The sequence below is a fragment of the Haliaeetus leucocephalus genome, unplaced genomic scaffold, assembly GCF_000737465.1.
Source record: "Haliaeetus leucocephalus isolate CR32 unplaced genomic scaffold, Haliaeetus_leucocephalus-4.0 Scaffold598, whole genome shotgun sequence".
In the NCBI taxonomy this organism is placed as follows: Eukaryota; Metazoa; Chordata; class Aves; order Accipitriformes; family Accipitridae; genus Haliaeetus; species Haliaeetus leucocephalus.
The window spans coordinates 342,625-360,019 of NW_010973034.1; the positions used below are offsets into that span (position 1 = coordinate 342,625).

A 17,395-nucleotide genomic window follows, 5' to 3' on the forward strand; every position below is an offset into this window, starting at 1 on the left:
CTTCGAGTATCAATCTGTACAATGTTTCATTATTCTGCTCAGATAAAGTACATAGTTATTAGAGAAGTGTAAAGTTAATTATAATTCTCAATTGGCATTTTCCTGCCCTTCTTAAGCTTAGTGACTCATATGGAACAAACATGTGCCCAGCACTGTGAAAGAGAGAGGCAGATTCAAAGAAGGACACTTACAACATAGCTACCTGTTTTGGTTTATTTATGTCAAATACCGACCCTGCAGTAGGGTCACAAGGGAATAGGTGTGTGTATTTTTTAATTTTTTTTCCTGGCAGGAGTGTGTCAAGTGGTACAATATCCATCCATGTTTGTACTCTGAACAGATTGTGTGAAATATTTCAGGTTTTTATGGCTTATTCAGATATTCTAAGACATGATTAAATTGTACCAAGCTGAAAATATTTATGTTTTCATCTTCATAATTTGTAGGGGGAGAAAACAATTCTACTTTGCAACATGAACTGAAATTTCATCATTTGTTGTCTTTCCCCGTTAGAATGAATATTAGAGAAAACATGAGGGTACACACTCGGGTAGATCAATGCATATGAGAGACTTGTGCTCAAATACTCACATTCAACCCTTGGAGTCCCGCAGCAGTGCTGTAGACTTTGGGTCATGGGATTTCTGTTACTACTGCCTTAACCCAGTCCATATTAAGGTATTTGTAGAAGATGAACAGCTTTAACTGCCTCGTGGAAAAGAGTTTCTGTAACACCATAGTTGAAGTATTTACATCAAAGTTGAATACCTTGGACCTAGGCCTGTCACAACTGAGTTACATGTTCTCATTACTAGCTGTTCACAAGTCTCACTCTTACTTGGAGCTGAAGGTATATTCTGGTCCTCAGAAATTCTTGTGACTATATTTGCCAAGAAAATTTAACTTACTTAGAAAGTTGATTTTGATAATTGGCATTTTCCCATTTTCTTTGTGATTTCGTGTCACAACTTTTCTTTGTTGCTACCCTCCATTTTTGTTTATTTCCCTCCAAAGCTGTGCCCAGTTTATTTATTATTCTTTCTTCTGATTTGGCAATGCATAATCCATCTCAAATCATTGATACCATTCCACGTACTGGCCACAGATTCCTGTCTGGATGTCAGTAAATTTGTCCAGATGCTTTCTTTTTTAGGTAGCAATTTAGTAGGCAGGGTCCTCATAGTAGAATAATAAATATCACTATTTTCTTACGCATATCCATTAAGTTTTTATCTTATATTATAATATTTCTAAACCCCAGAAACTTATACAACCTTCAAAATGTGTATTTTATTTTTCCTGATACTGATGCAAGTGCTGTAATAACCCACTTTTCACAACCATATCCCACCCTCCTACCTGTATTTTGCAAAATTGATAAAGGCATCAATGTATAGCAAGCCAATGATTCTGTTTAACTTTAGTTATTCTTTTGGTCTTCCTTCTTTTAGTGCCTATGTTTATAAAAACGCTTCTTTTGTTTTCATAATATTGATGTTGTTCACATATGCAGTCTAGTAGTAGTATACCCCCATGTCTGTACATGATGCATTCTGACTTTCACTTAAGCAGTTTCAAACTTGATTTTGTTGCCAGAAAGTTTTCAGGTTACTTTCAGATAGTCCTGGTTTAGCATGTAAGAAACATGAAGCTATAACTCTGGAAAAGGACTTTAAAGAACCATTCATAAAGCTAGAAAATACCAAAAAAAAGATGTCTAATACTGGAAAATGCTTTTATCTCCTGTGCATCTTAGGTCTTTGACTATGACTTTGGACTTCAGGATGACTTTATTGGTTCGGCATTTTTGGATCTCACTTCATTGGAATTAAACAAGTATGGCACAAACAAGCCTATGGAGTAATTCTTTATGTTTATCTGCTAATACCATGTTTGTGGAATTGCAAATAGAACATTATGCTGGAAAATAATTATATAAGCTTACACCATGTAAAAATAGCCAAGGAAGAACACTTATGTTTAGGGAATTACTGTAATATGCATGTTAATAATATATTAACTGATCATGCACAACATTTTTTGCAGTGTCTACGGAGAGGTTAGTTTTATAACCACTTTAATCTTGGTTTTATTCACAGCATTACCACCTACTGTTTAAGGGTTTTCTTTCTGTTTTTTATCCATTAATGGTACAGTACAGATTTAATTACTTCAGTAATTTTGTATGTATAAGTACTTAACACAGAGTAACAGTATTTAGTATTTATTTATGAGTGTTTAGACTGCAATACTTAAAAACAAAAAACAGGGTATTTTTGTGACACCATTTTCAAGTAGTTTCATATAAATGCAGATGCGTTTAATTCTCATTATTCAGAAATTTCATTTTCTGAGAGCCCGAAATCAAAATAAACACTTATATTTTTATCTCCTAGACAAACAGATGTTACCTTGAGTCTGAAGGATCCTCGTTACCCTGACCATGATCTGGGAAGTATATTGCTATCAGTTCTGTTGGCTCCTAGAGAAGAACAGCGAGAAGTGGTAATTTTAAATATTTTGATATGTGTCATCACTCTTGCAATTGTTCTATGGCTGGATAACTTAAAGCACAAGACTAAACCACATATTCTGAGATTAATTTGATTTTTCCAATTCTTAAAATAACGCTGAACAGTGTTTCTGGTATAGTACAGCGTACTTCATCTGAATTGGATCCTCCCTCAGATAGTACTGAGGGATCCAAATGGAACATAAATGTTCAGCAATTTCAGATAAAGTCAGTTGCAGGTGAATGGTGCTGATTAATATGGAAAAATATCAGTAAACTGCTGGTGAAGAATTTTGGACCTAGTGCTGCCATCTCTAGATATGTGAATCCTATTCCACACTGAAAATAAAGAAACTTGAAGAAAGGTAGTATTTCTGCTTTTTAGCATCTAATGATGAAGTATTATTTGATGTTTTTCAATTTCATGACTAGATTTAAATTACAAAATTGTGTGGTTTCCTAGGTTCATTGTAATTCCTTCATCAATCTTAGTTTTCTGAGCTGCTTAATTGTAAGTGAAAATAGTTTCCAGTTTTTTAGATCCTGTTAGTTGTGACAAATTCTGCTTCTAGTTGGATGTATTTTAATAGCTTTTTGTCAGTTGACGTTTGACTTGAGCAGTAGTAGGACAACTGTGGCAGAAATACAAGAGAGAACATCTCAGAGGTTGTAGAATAATGTGGATTCCTTTGGCTTCAGAGGGGTCAAGGAAAAAGTATTTATCTGATGAAATTTTCCATGGATGTGGTCAACTATATGGTTTTTGCAAGAGCATACATGTTTCTGTGTGCTGCAGTGTGACACATTGTCCCGTTGCATACCTGAGGATTACTGGCAGGCTGTAATATTGTTCATTTTCCACTTTTATCCTAGCTATTATTAAATAGGCTAGTAAGTCAGTTATTGGAACTAAGTGTTTGGTATTTGGTATGACAGAGATGTAGATTTTTGAAAACAAGTTTCTCATCTGTTAATTTTCCTCATGACATTCTCTTAGAACTTTAACAAAAATAATGGGGTATGGTAGTAATGTGCAGAAATTTTATTTAAACAGTGTATTTTTCTTTCTTATAGCAATACATTTGTCCAGACAACTCAGAATACTATCTTGCAAATTTGCACCACAAGTGTTTATCACTTAAATTGAAAAATGTATTTTATTCCGGATTTTTTTTTTGTGTGTGTGTATTTGGGTAAGACCAGCATTTCTGAGTTAGCTGGTAATAGCCCTGTTTTTCCAAGTGGCTTTGGCATTATCCTGACATAATCCTAAATCATGCAGCACAGAAATACTATATTTTTATGTGGGAAACCATTATGTGGACAGCATGTTAGTTTCCTTTTTTCATCATACAGATAGGATAGCTACTGTGCCACTCAGGGTTTTTCAGCTATTATACAAGAGCACTCAAGAAAATCACACGTGAGAAAGTGAAATTAAGACACTACAGTGTAACATGTCCTTCATATCGGTATTTACTTGGTGAATTCACAACTGAACATCAAAAGTAATGGGAGCAGCATAGACTTCCTGCATAGCAACTTTTGTCATACCCAACTGACTGGTTGTAACAGGAGGAAGAATTGGGTTTGTGCTGTTATGCATTTCATTATTAGCTTTCTGTTTAGTAAGCTAATCCTTTTAGTTTAGCTCAAGTGACCAATAACTCACTTAATAATAAGTGATAGATAAACTAAATAAGTTTAGTTTTAGCTCTAGTGACCAGTTTTTCTTTCCATTCGAACTGTTATATGTGACTTCATTCTGAAAATGCCCAGGATTCAGATTAACATTCTGAGTCCTAATCTGAAGCTTTGTATTTTTTATTAAAAACCAGTCTTGCCAAGATATGGATCTCAGACCGGTTCTGGCAAAGTTGCAGTAAAATCAGAGAATTTGTGTCACAATGCAGGGAAGATGGCCTACAAAATTAATATTGAATTGCTGTATATGAATGTGTTAGGGGTTTAATAATTCAAGCCACAATTATCTTTTATTCAGTTACCACATGTACTTATTTATTTATTAGTTTTTATTTACTCTCTAAGGAGTAGATATATTACCAAATGTATCACTCCAATTAAACTGTCATCCTTGGTTATTTTTAAAAGGTCTTGTAATAATGAGGGTAATTTTTATTGAATTTAGTAGTGTTGAGATCAATATATTTTTTGAATGTTATGTTAGAGGATCAAGGCTAATTCTTGTCTGCTCTGGAAATGTGCCCTGTATAAAGTAGTAATTAAAGCAACTCATACATTTCCAATCTGTGTAGCATGCTGTTTGAATGATCACTGCTTCCCTTCTACCTGGATATCTCTATATAGGTAATAATTCAAATAGCATAGTTGAATTATATAGATAAAAACCTGTGAGCACCTTTAAATATGCTTTAATGACTGCTGCATAGAAGACACAGAAACACTGTCTCTTCACATCACGTCCATTTTTCTCCTAAGTCATTCCAAATTTATTTAAATACTGTTGGTTTGATATCTCTATGTAGCCTACATTTCAAAAATATACTCTCTTCCAAATAAGTCTTAATTTGTTCAGCTGATAACTCTAAATTGCTTGCACATGTTGTCACATGTAAATGGTGTAAAATGGTTAAATCATAAGGCTGAAGAATTCAGAAATTAACTACTAGTACTTAAATTTCAGGTACTTTAATTCCATATATTTAAAATGAGAGTATTTATTAAGATCATTGGGGAAATAAAAAAAAGGAATAGCTTGAACAAAAGAAGCAGTAGGTTTCCCATGTAGCCATAAAAGCAGCATGTGTCTTATCCTGTATTTTGGGCAGCTCTCTAGCCATAATCCAAACCCAGCCCTGTTGAACAAGACTTGCTGTTTGTCATGTGTTGTTTGGTGACTTTTGGATGCAGATTAGACTTTCCAAGGAGATCCCTTCACTGCCTGAACGGGAGCAACTGAGAGTGTTTTGGAGGTCATGCACTGGTGTGCAGATAAAGGCTTTTGACGATGCGTTTGTATAGCTAGAGGACAGGTCTTGGAGCAGAGCATTTTATTTGCATATCAAAATAATGTGGCTGTGTATTACATGAACATGGATTCTGTCACACTGCATAAGAAATATTGAATATAAGAATATGCTGGAGGATAAGATACTCCAGCTGGAAGTTTCAAGTGAAGTGATACTAAACTGGGGGCCTTGTTGTATATTGCCACCTGTCTGTGAGAGAGGTATTATTACAAGTGATTTAAAAAATAAGCAGTTGGTTTGACAGAGAAATAGTTTATTTTATTTTGGGTGGAACTATCTTTTGTGAAGCCTTGAGGTGTGCAAAGAGATGAGAGAGAGATTTGGTACACACAGGAGCATTCTCTTCTTTATCTTCCTGAAAGAAATTCTGGTGAAATGCAGATTTTCTGTGTGCTGACCGATGAGATGTTCTTTAGAATTTGTAGCTGGAAAGAGAGATCCTGAGATCAAAACAGATTACATCTTTGGATTCAGATATCAATTAAGAATATTAATATATGCATATGTTCATACAACTGTATGTAAAATTATATTACAGACTAGGAGAGGGGAGTATTTATCTTTGAGTCCTGGTGGATTGTGAAAAACAGTGCTTAAGTAGTTTACAATTTGTGTTTTTCCAGTAGAAGAATACTGGACATGGTTTCAATTGAAGGAGATTCAGTATACCAGTTTCATAAATAAGAACACACTATCTGATTTTTGTTTTACTGGAAGAAAATGCAGAAGTAGCTTGCAGTTATCGTTGAGTATTAATGTAAGAGTATAGGCAGGTGAACAAATAAAAATTTCTAGCAAATCTTATATGTAAATATCTTTGCCTTTTGCGACCTAGTGCTTGTTCTAAAGGCATGAAAATGTGAAATTTTAAACTAATAATCTTATAATATCTCATTCAAACTATGTATAGAAGTCCTATTTTTTTGAGTTCTGACAAATGAAGGCAATCTGATTTATTCTGATTTTTGAACAATCATAGATTGTGAATCAAAATTGATGAATGAATTATTCTTATACAACTGTAGACATAAGAATGTCTTTAGTATTCCTGAAAAGTATAATCTATTTCCAGCCTAACACAATTAAGTTGCAGTAGCACTAGTTCCAATAATTCGTTTGCATTTGTTCTGTGCTGTTAATAATACTTGTCCTTTACATTAATGCAGCATTAATTATTTTGTTTTGAGAGGACCGATATCTTATATAACTAGTGTTAACTAAGAAGACATGAAATAAATAAGTTTGAGCAAAGTATGTATATATAAAAATGTTAAAACCTGTGAGCTCTAAAAAATTTTTATTATTTTTAACTCTCCTTTTAAAAATAATGTGTGTATGATATACTTTCTGTATTTTTCATTAATATCTCCTTTTGATGACCAGTTTAGAGGAAGTCAGAACTGGCAACGACTTGATTTTTTCTTAGACCTGCTCCAATGAAGTTTTGTTTCTTTAATTCTGACAGTATTCTATTAATATTTCTCTTAATCTTTGGATACACGTAGTGCTGTGCATGCCTGTGTGCCATGTAAAGTTGCATGCGTGCCAAGTAAAAATGTGTACATGGTGTCTGCAGGTTCTGTGTTTGGTGTTGTAATTGTGGGTGCCACAGCGCATGTGAGTTTTTCTGGCTCTCTCCCCAGCAGAGTTCAGCGCGCAGATTTTGTCAGTGGAGAACTTGCAGAGTGACTCTGAGTTCATCACAACTGCTTGTCTCCCATGTCTTCTCTACAACAGTTGTTTCCTGCCTTGCTCTTAAGGCAACTCTCAGCTACAGGAAACGAAAAAGTTGGTGGCTTGATGAGAATTGTTGCTTTGGGGCCAGCAGAGATTGGGGACTACTGTTCCACTGCTGCCAATGGCCTGAGTAGCATAGAGAATGGAAAAAAGGAAACATACGAGTGCTTCTTGGATGTTGTTATTTAATGAGAATGAAATTCACAGCATTGTTTTTTTCTTAAATAATTTATCCCAAATGATGCTTAGTGGTTTTTTTGCTTTGTATGAAAATATTAACAACATTAATATGCTGTCAGTTTGCTTGCTGTCTTAAATCTTATAATGCAATATTACGTTTTATTTATTTGCCAGAGGGATAATACCGCCATAGAAAAAAAGAATGACAGAGATGGGCTCAGGGCATGAAATATTTTCAGATGAGGAAGTTCCATGTAGATCATCCATCCTAATCTGCCCGATGCTATGCATTTGTTTTTATTGGCTTCTAAGGATGTTTATGATGGCTTCAGCTTATCCTGCTGCAGCTGGTCATGACGCTGATACTCTCAACAAATTTGGTCATACCTTTCTGTAGCTACTACTCAAAGTGAACCCCTCAGAGTTGAAATAAGATTTGATATGTAGTTAATTCATCTGTCAGGCTGTGTTCTCCTCCTTGCTCACAGCCTGGTCCCAACGAAGCCGAGTGAAGCTGAGCTTGTGCTCTGACTTGTAGCTGTGCAGGATTTGGCAATGATGGGGAAGGGAGGAGCTGTGCTGTGCTGGCCAGGACCCAGCAACTCGCAGGTTTTCTCCAGGGCCTGCTGTGGGCCTCAAGCTGCTTAATTCTTATGTGCCTCTCCTGTAAAGATGAGTTAAATGGCTTTCTCCAGCTTTATAAAACATTTAGTATCTATGTGTATTTTCCAGAGCCACAGCGCTATGGTTATCATTAACTTATAGCAGAGCGTTTAGGCTTTCACTGTCCATAGCAGCTTAAAAATTTGCCTCAGCAGCTAGTTGTTTTTCTTCTCCCCCAAAATTGTATCTATTTGAAGAATTTCTGGGTCTTTCAAAAATACAAACCCCACATATTTCCTCCCATTTTCATTTTTTCCCCATGTAATACTTTTATTTCTTAGCACGGAAGATGTTTGCATTTCAAAACTTGTTTCCATTATCTGAAAAAGATAGTGTTTTTGCAAGAGTTCATAAAAAATAAAAATTATGTTTGTTTTTCATGACAAAGTTTCAATAGAAATTAATGGCCTTTGATTTATTTTTGCTTGGGTCAACGACAGGCTGCTAAATGTTATTAAATTGTATAAATTAATTTCTCTATGTTTCCACAGAAGTGCTTTAAGCAACAGTTGTGTTCACAGATAAATTGTCCACATCTGTCTTGACCAGTATGTCTCTTTTATTTAATGATTTAGAACCTGTGTCTGTGGACACTTTGCTGCCTGGCATGTCAGTGCATTATCTCTAGCAGTGCCAAGGTTTTACAGATTATTTAAGTAATGGGACAGGGCTACTACATTTTGGATTTTTTAGAGTCAAAGTATGAATTTTTTTTCCACCCCATGTGCATAATGATCAAACCAAAGAGCTATCTTTACTGCTGTGAAACTAATTGGCAGTGGTAACCCTAAGGATTTTGTAAGAGATGCGTGTTGTCCAAGGACCCTTACCCAGGATTTCTCTTACACGGCTACACCTGTGAGCTAAACAGTAGTGTTCCAAAAAATTGGAGTACATTAATATTAAAAAAATTGTAATTCCAGTATCAGTCAAAATCGAAGTCACTATCAGTAATGGCACGTGCATTTTTTCATTTGCTTATCTAATTCTTTTTCTTTCTTTCTTTTTCTTTCTTTCTTTTTCTTCTTTCTTTCTTTTTTCTTTCTTTCTTTCTTTCTTTTAAATGATTTCACATAATGCATTGTCTCTGGAAATGAGACATTCCTACCACCCAGAAAAGTATGCCTAGGTGTGAACAGGGCTGCTAGTTGTCTGGAATTAATTCAGCCTCATGTAGTTGTAGCTGGAGTGTACGTGTTGCTGCTTCAGTTGTAGTGGTGGTTAAATGTGGATTGTCCCGTTGGAGACAGTTGGCCTCCTTTTCTGTATTGCAGAGAAAAGGTAATTATAATGCTCTATTTTATTTTCAGACAATGCTAATGAGGAAGAGTTGGAAAAGATCAAGTAAGGTAACTTTTAGCATGTGGTCTTCTGCCTTTTTTTTTTGGAAGGATTGTGATGTTTTACCAAACGTGCCATCTAGGACCGGAAACTTGTGCCACGGGATTTATTCTCCTTCTAATTGTGTTTTAATTACATTGTTTTGTGTTTCATCAAATCAAAATCATGAAAGAGTTGAGCTTTTAATGTAATCATTAAACCTCTCAACTTTGTTACAGCATTTTAGGCTATCTTGAAGTCATCTAGTAACTTCATATAAGTGGCAAACATGTCCTGATTCTTTTCTTAAAACCTTTAATTTCTCAGGTGTAAACAATTTCCTTAAACCTTACTTGTTAATGTTAACAAAGAATTCATGCCAAAGGGTAACTTTCATTTTCCTATTACTAACTCCTCTTACTGATTAGAGTGTTTGTGGGTGGAAGTTTTCACAGTGATGCTTCTCAAAGACAAATTTCCCTGGTTGCTGGACAGGCACTGATGGCAACGGTAGCCAGGCTTTCCAAGAGTGGAGTGCTTAAGGAATCATTCTCGGTCTCTACACAGCTATTCAGATGCCTCTTCAGGCAAATTCAGTATCTGGCTTTTCTCCTCTTAGGAGTCATGTGAGTAATAAAAAAAGCACAGTATATACTCTTTTCCACAAGGAAAAGACTGGGCGTTTGACTGTAGTGGAATACAATCCATTTTTACCTTTTTCCTGTATGTGTCTCCAAAAAGATAAAGAAAATGTATATAGTTTCTCAGCAGTTTCTGGCCACTCTTAGCTAATGCTGCCATGCTGCTTTCAAGTTTTAAGCCTTCTTATTATTTGCATAATTCAAAATAGAATTAAAATCTCTCAAAGTCTTGAGCTAGTGTGGTAGATCTGGGTTTTTTTGAGATATTATCATGTAAAGGCGTTAAAATGAGAAAAATAAAATGGCTATGTGGGGTGATTTCACTTATTTTGTAAAGTGATTTATTTTTCCAGCATATTGTTACGCAAATTTAAATAGAAAGTTATTAATAAACAGTGTTGTATTTAGTGCTCAATGACAATTATTTGCAGAGTATTTTTAACCTTTAATAAAAAGAGAGCAGAGTTCATAGTTCTTGGGTTACTGATGGGGTTTTTCACACAGGCTGCTTCTGTGATGCAGGACAGTACTTAGTCTCTGTTTCCTTTTTGAAATCTGTGAAGCAAAGATACTTGTTGAAGTGATGTAGTATTTTTATTCTCATATGGTTCGCATAACTTTTCCTGAAATATCTAAGATGCTTAAACTTCTGAAGAGTTAATGAGAAGAGTTAATGAAGAGCTGTGAGGATGGTAGAGGGCGGAGCTGTTTCGCATCATAAAAGCGATGCATTAACTCCTGATGTGCTGCATGTCTTGGATGACAGTTTGTAAAACTAGTTTATTAAGAACTTTCTCATACTTCACATTTCAAACTGACAGAACTGTGAGCTTCAATAAGCCTGAATGAATGGCACAACATGATAGTTGGGAATTCTTCAGAGCTGTTCAAGTGAATTATTTATCCGTGTTCTCCTTTGTTACGTTCATTTGATAACATTTCATTCAGTAGTTGCCACTTTTGCAAAGGAGCGAATCAAAAGATTTGGCAAATAGTGAATGTATAAATTTAAATATTGCATTTTTCTACATTTATCTCAGCTGAAGTACTAATTTTACCTAGAGATGTAATGCATGTACAACATCTTACACACACTGTTGTGTGCGTGATTTATATACAGAAGTATCTCAGTTAAACCACAGGAGCTCCTTTGCCTTGTTGGGGCTATTCCAGAGTTCCAAATCTTTGGTCTGCTGGTCTTTGTCAGGAAAACAAATTAAAAAATCTTTTATTTACAAAGAATTCCTTAAAAAAAAATTGCTGTTCTCTGAGGTGCAGGATGATCAATATTAAATAAGACGTCATTTGCAGATTTAAAAAATGTCTAGAAATAGGTGCTTAATGCTATTACATAATAAAGTGCCCCATTTCAGATCCTTCTTCTTCAGCAAGTTTGTCTTACACTCCTGAGAGCTGAGAAAAAACAGAATATTAAAATTTTTTAAGAGATATCATTATAAGATTTCCTAAACCTACTTTTTTAGCTCTGTAGAGTCTTTACAATGGCACTTCTAGTACATGAATCTGATTTTACAGATTTTGACAGTATATTTTACTTTTAAAAATTTATGTGCTTGAAGCCTACCTTTTCTGTAACACGTGTAGCTTGAAGGTAAGAAGTAGCAGTGCAGACCACTATGGCATTGTTTGTGTTCATAAACTGCATTGCTTGCACATAGTTCCTTGGACACGTGTAGTAGCTGTGAAAAGAGAGGTAACTGATCTTCTCTGTTACAGTATTGTGGTATTCATGTACTTGCAAACAATTACTTTGGCCAAATTCAGAGTCTCTACTTCAAATACTTCTCCCCCTTTACACCCTAAAGATGAAGTTAAGATCTCATGAAATACCTGGGTCAATGCAGCTGCATGTTTTATCTATTTTGTGTGTAAACCAGTGTTTTCAAACACACTGGTGTTGTAAACATTTGTCACTGGTGTTGCAAAAATGCAAGACCACTTTTGGTTTTGTTGTTATTTTTTTTCTTCTGTTGCTCAGTTGTTGTTCAGTTGTTTTTTGGGGGTTTTGTGGTTTTTTTTTCTTAGTTTTCCCAGTTGTGTTTGCTTTATACCAGACATACTCTTCACCAAAATTCATGGGAGCTAGATCACTCCCCACACTGTCTAGGTCAGAGGGAGTACTCACCTTTCACTGAATCTAGCAAAAATTAAATTCGAACAATTTTGAAGTCAGAGCATTTATGTCCTTGTTCTGTGAAAAGGAAACTCAAACGTCCTGTCTTCAGTGACAGGAGACTCCCAGTGGGCTATTTAAAAAACCACAAAACTGCTTATTGAAAAAAAAACGCTTCTGCTGGGAAGTTACAATTTGTATTAGGTTTCAAACTGATTGTTTTATTTCATCCACCACAAGCTGGGTGTTGCATTAAAGCAAGCTGGTGGCCAGTGGTTATGACTTTGCAGGTGGGCTCTTTGCCGCATGGTCTGGGGGAGGAAACTGCACCATTTCTACCACTACGTCTGTACTAAGATCCATTACACCTCAAGTAAATGTTGAAATGGATTATTCAATGATTCATGCACTTTTTTACGACCCAGGTGTTTGCTCAATAACCTCAATGTGCCTGTGCCTCAGTTCCTGTGGTTTGGAGTTCAGTTTGTTAGATATTCTGTGGGTTAGCAGACCAGTGCTACAGCACAAAGATGGTGCTTGTAGGATCCGAATAGTCAGTCATTTGTTTAAATGAAATAGAGGATTTTTTAGCTTCATTTTTCTTTTTAAAAAGCTATTGGAATAACTTTGACCTGTGCAAAATGGCTTTCCTTTCTGTGTGTGGACCTGACCTGTTCTGATTCCGTGGTTACCCACGTCCACCACAGTTTTCCCTTAGGGTGGATTTTCCTTTTTGCATTAATTGCTCTGCTGAAGATGCAGACTTTCCTGATGGCTCTCATTCTTTGGGTCGAGGGAAACAAACATCCTGCTTCTTTCTTGCTTTCTAAACTGTCTGGATACCAGATCTAATTTGGTAAAAGTTGTTGCACACTAGGTTTAAAGGGAGCACATAAAAGCCCAAGCTTGTAAGAGACATAATTTATTACTAATAGTCAACACCACCTCTGACAGTGAGATGAATAGTGCTAATTGCTGAAGTGATTTCCATTACAGAATCCTTGAGGTGCAAGCTCTCCATGTGATGAGAAATAAAACATTGCTATTTCCAGCACGAGCCAGTGCAGACTAATTGGGAAGAGTTGTTTTCTCCTTTTTCCTCTGGTTATGAAAACAAGAAAAAATCAATTCTGACTTCTTATTTACTAATTCTCTGCAGCAGAGAGGCTTAATCAATAGCTGAGGAAAGGGTATGGGAAGGGAGCCTATTAAAATGCTGGCAGCATAAAATTGAGTTAGAAATGCACATATTGCTCTTCTCTTTCTCATTTTTGTAGCGTTCAGTGTAATGCTGTCAAAAATAATAGTAAAAAAAAAGCTAAAAATTTTCTTTACGATTATTAAGTCTAAAGCTGATAACAGAGGAAAGAAGAGGCTGTCTAAATGCACTATTTTTTCTCATGTAAAAATTATGTTCTCTTTAATTAAGTACTAGATTTCATTACTTTTGCTGTGCCTTTACTACCAACATTTTTAAAAGATAAAATCTTACTGCTTCTAGCACTTTTTAATGTGAAGTCATGTTTAACTTTAAAATGAAAAGCATAAATACTAAGCTTGTAGTCAATGAAACTGCAATTATAATTCAGCACTGACAAATGTATTTTCCAGCCAAAATCAAAACTTTACCTTGATTATAGCTAGAAATGGGGAAGGGAAAGAGCCTACATGCTTTTTGTTAAAAAAACACAGTTTTAATTTTTTTTAGTGTTGTCAGGTAATTGTACCTGCATTTGACAATTAATTGTTTGCATTAACTTAATCAGAAGCCTTTCTTTGGATACTCTCTCTCAGAGTGTTTAATTTTATATAGAGTGGGCAGACTTTTCTGTGAAGAATCTGAAGATACCAGTAAATATTTTATGAAAAATCACCTGCTAACCTCTGTAGCTGTACAATTTGCTGTGTGATTACAGGAGGTTAATTCAGAAAAGGGTAGAGGATAGTGGCTTCAGCTGGTGGTATTTACTTACAGGGTAATACACACAGAGCTTGTTTTGAAAGTTTCATCCTTGCTGTGCTGAGTGGGAGAAATGGCAGCAAAAAGTGTGAGACAAGGAACTTCAGAAGTTAACAGGAATGTCTCTGGAAGAGAAGACTGATGGCAAGGCAGGTAGTGTTGGTAGACAGACCAAACCTCACTTGCCAGAATTTCAAGTGTCTGGGATATTTAAAAACCTACCTGTGTGCAGGGTAGCTGTGAAAAAGACAGAAAACAGGATTAACAGCCTGAAAAGTTGTCTTCCTACCCTAAAGTGGGAACAATGACAGCTAAACTGTGTTTGACAGAGGTTTGTTTAATTTGTCCTTAAACATCTGCAGTGATGGATATTCTACAACCTCCCCAGAGAGCCAGTTCCAGTGCTTAACTATCGTTTCCATTAAAGGCTGTTTTTTTTCCCTAGTGTCTAACAGTATCTCCCATGGTGCAAATTAAGCTCATCTCTTCCCACAACACAGATGGATAGGTTTTATCACAGTGATTTGGGCACAATTTATATACACATTTTAGAGTGAGTCTGAAAAAAATGATCCTTCGAAATATATATACATATATATGTATATATATACTTAATTCAGAGGAAGAGTTTTGGCTGCTCAAATATTAACAATTAGGAGCATGTAAGAGGAAACAAAACAGTAGAATTTGGAACGAAGTTTTACTGTAAGCAGAAAATAGGTCAGAATGAATAGCGAGAACATGGCAGAAATTTACAAGTCTGATGGGTTGAGCCCAGCCGGCACGAAGCCTCGATGCTGTGTGAGCACCCACCAGCAGCAGCCATAACATCGCCATGTTACCAACACGGGTTTAGCTACAAAGGCAAAGCACAGCGCCGTATGGACTGCTGTGAGGAAAGTGACCTCCATCCCAGCCAGACCCAGTACAAGGTCATGTGAAGCTATGTGGTCAGACTGGTTTGCTAACAGACATTGCTGGGTGCCCACTTACTAATAGTTGTAGACCATGGAGGAAGCCTCTTCATAAGGACAGGGACTGCACTAGCAATTACAGATACTTCGTGTGTGTCCCCACTTCTGCTGTAATGTAGAGGGTCTTGACAGTGTGGATTTACTGGCCATTCCCAGAGAAAAGAAATGTGACAGATAAATGTATTTTGCTTTACTCTGAGAACCTTCATAAGCTTCATTGTGTTCATAGTCCTGTAGGACACCAAAGTACACCGTCTAAGATGAGAGCACCAAGGTCTGATGCCTGCTGAAATGTTCTGGTAGTTTATATAGGGCACATACAGTGTGCTCCTCAAGTAAGCAAAATATCAGTTTTTAACAGAATAATTGAGAGGAAGGTGCAGCACCTGAGTCTTCTTGTCCCAAGCTTTCAGGGTGGAAAACATTTGGAAATTAATGTTGATCAGTTGTCAACATGTCTTCCCTTTCTGCTTATTGAGTTTACAAGACAGGAGTACGAGAGTGATCAAGCTCTGTCTCAATATTAATTTAGGTCTTTGAAACGGAAGACGAGAAGGTGTCAGTATAATTTTTGCCTCATAGGCAACAGTTGTCCTCCCTGGTTGTGAATTTGGCTAGTAACTGTGGTGTAGCTGCTGTGTTCACTAGACAGTGTACTGACGAGCTAGTGATCCTATAGATAGATACTCGTAGGGAGGATGGGTAAGCAAAAGCCCTAGTACTGGCTGACCAAGCTGTTTATATTCCTCGGGGTTTTTTGAAGTTCTGATGAGATTGGCATGTTCCCACATATAGAGGTTTGAATTTTCTCTGAACAGCATTTCCTCATGTTTGTCAGGAAAATTTTTGACCAGCTTAGCTAGAGGATGCATGAGGTGCTATCCCATATAAATAGTTTATTTCAGCAAATCCCACGTTCCTGGAGAACTAATTAATACACTCACTGCCTCTATTCACAATTTGTATACGAAAAAATAAGAATAGCTCATGTTTTCCTATGTAACTATAACTATTTAAGCAAAGGTATTTTCATGAAGACAGTACCTTTTAGCCAAAGCATACTGAGAGAGAGCTCTGCCAGAAATGTTCATTTCACTGAAAATTATTTTCATCTGAATAGAGGTCTACTCTTGCCCTTCGCACATCTGTGGGAGAATTGCCATTAAATTGAGTTCAAACATGATCAGACCCCATGTTAAACTAAATACATTAATGACACGTTAAGAAAACACCAGAAAAACCTCTTGAGTGCTTTAATTTAAGGACAAACAGAGGAACAAGTGGTTTCACAACTTTAGCCAAACATAGTAGGGGAAAAGATATTTAATAATTATCTGCTATGCCCTGTCAGGTCACAGTATTCCAGTAAAATCTGGAGGAAGATATCGCCTTCTCTTCTCTTATACCATCTCTTCTGTTTTGTATTATCAATGATAAGTTTAGAACTGGGAATACTAGAATGCACTAAAATGTAATAATACTCTTAATTCCTACTATTAATATGTGATGAGCTGTTTCAGTGTGACTTTGATCAATTGGAACCAAAGGTTCATTCTTCCCAGAAATGAAGATAAATTAGTCTGGGTTGCAACAGGTTATGCATAAACTAAGAGTAAAAATACGCTATCATCCCAAAGTCATAACTGAGAAGCTACTTCTGATTAATTACAATTGGTGATAAAAGAGTGTATTTACTGCCTAAAGCAAGAAAATTAAAGTGATTTTTAATTTGAATTTAGAGAAATACTTCTGCTTTAATTCAGCTTTAGAAATTTTTGCATATACTTTTAAAAAGAAAAATGCAATTTATGAACATTTTAAACAAAAATGAATTGCGAAGTGTAGGGCTTTCAGCTCCTAACTGCTGACTGTTTTTTAAATTTATTTTAGAAGCTTTTCTGAAAATACTGGTTCCAGTTGCACAAACTAAAGTGCCAAAAGCTGTGGCCTTAGTAATTGATGCTTTTACGCTCAACCCAAAGTATTTAGTTTGCGTGACTCCTGATTTGACTTTTTCTAATATCAGAAACCTTATGAAGCATTTTTTTGCTGTTTTAAATTTGAACCAAATGCTTTTCCACTGGAAAAGCCTCTTAAGTAGGGAATAAAATTGGTAATAGCAAATCACGGTCTAAGGATTGCAAAGATGAGCAGAAGCATAGAGTTCTGTGATATTTCTTAATTGAAGGAATTTGCAATCAGTTCAATCTTTCAAGCAGAATCTTTCAAGCAAAACTCTGTGGAATTTTGTAATAGAAGGTAG

General features: G+C 35.9%; 1 protein-coding gene across 1 annotated transcript in view; it reads left to right on the plus strand.

Moving 5' to 3' along the window:
- MCTP1 (multiple C2 domains, transmembrane 1) overlaps window positions 1–17,395 on the plus strand; it is a 173,472-nt gene that overhangs the window by 20,002 nt on the left and 136,075 nt on the right. The window contains exons 3-5 of the mRNA XM_010578028.1: window positions 1,757–1,836; window positions 2,397–2,505; window positions 9,414–9,452. Coding sequence (XP_010576330.1) covers window positions 1,757–1,836; window positions 2,397–2,505; window positions 9,414–9,452 — 228 coding nt within the window. The remainder of the gene's footprint in view (window positions 1–1,756; window positions 1,837–2,396; window positions 2,506–9,413; window positions 9,453–17,395) is intronic.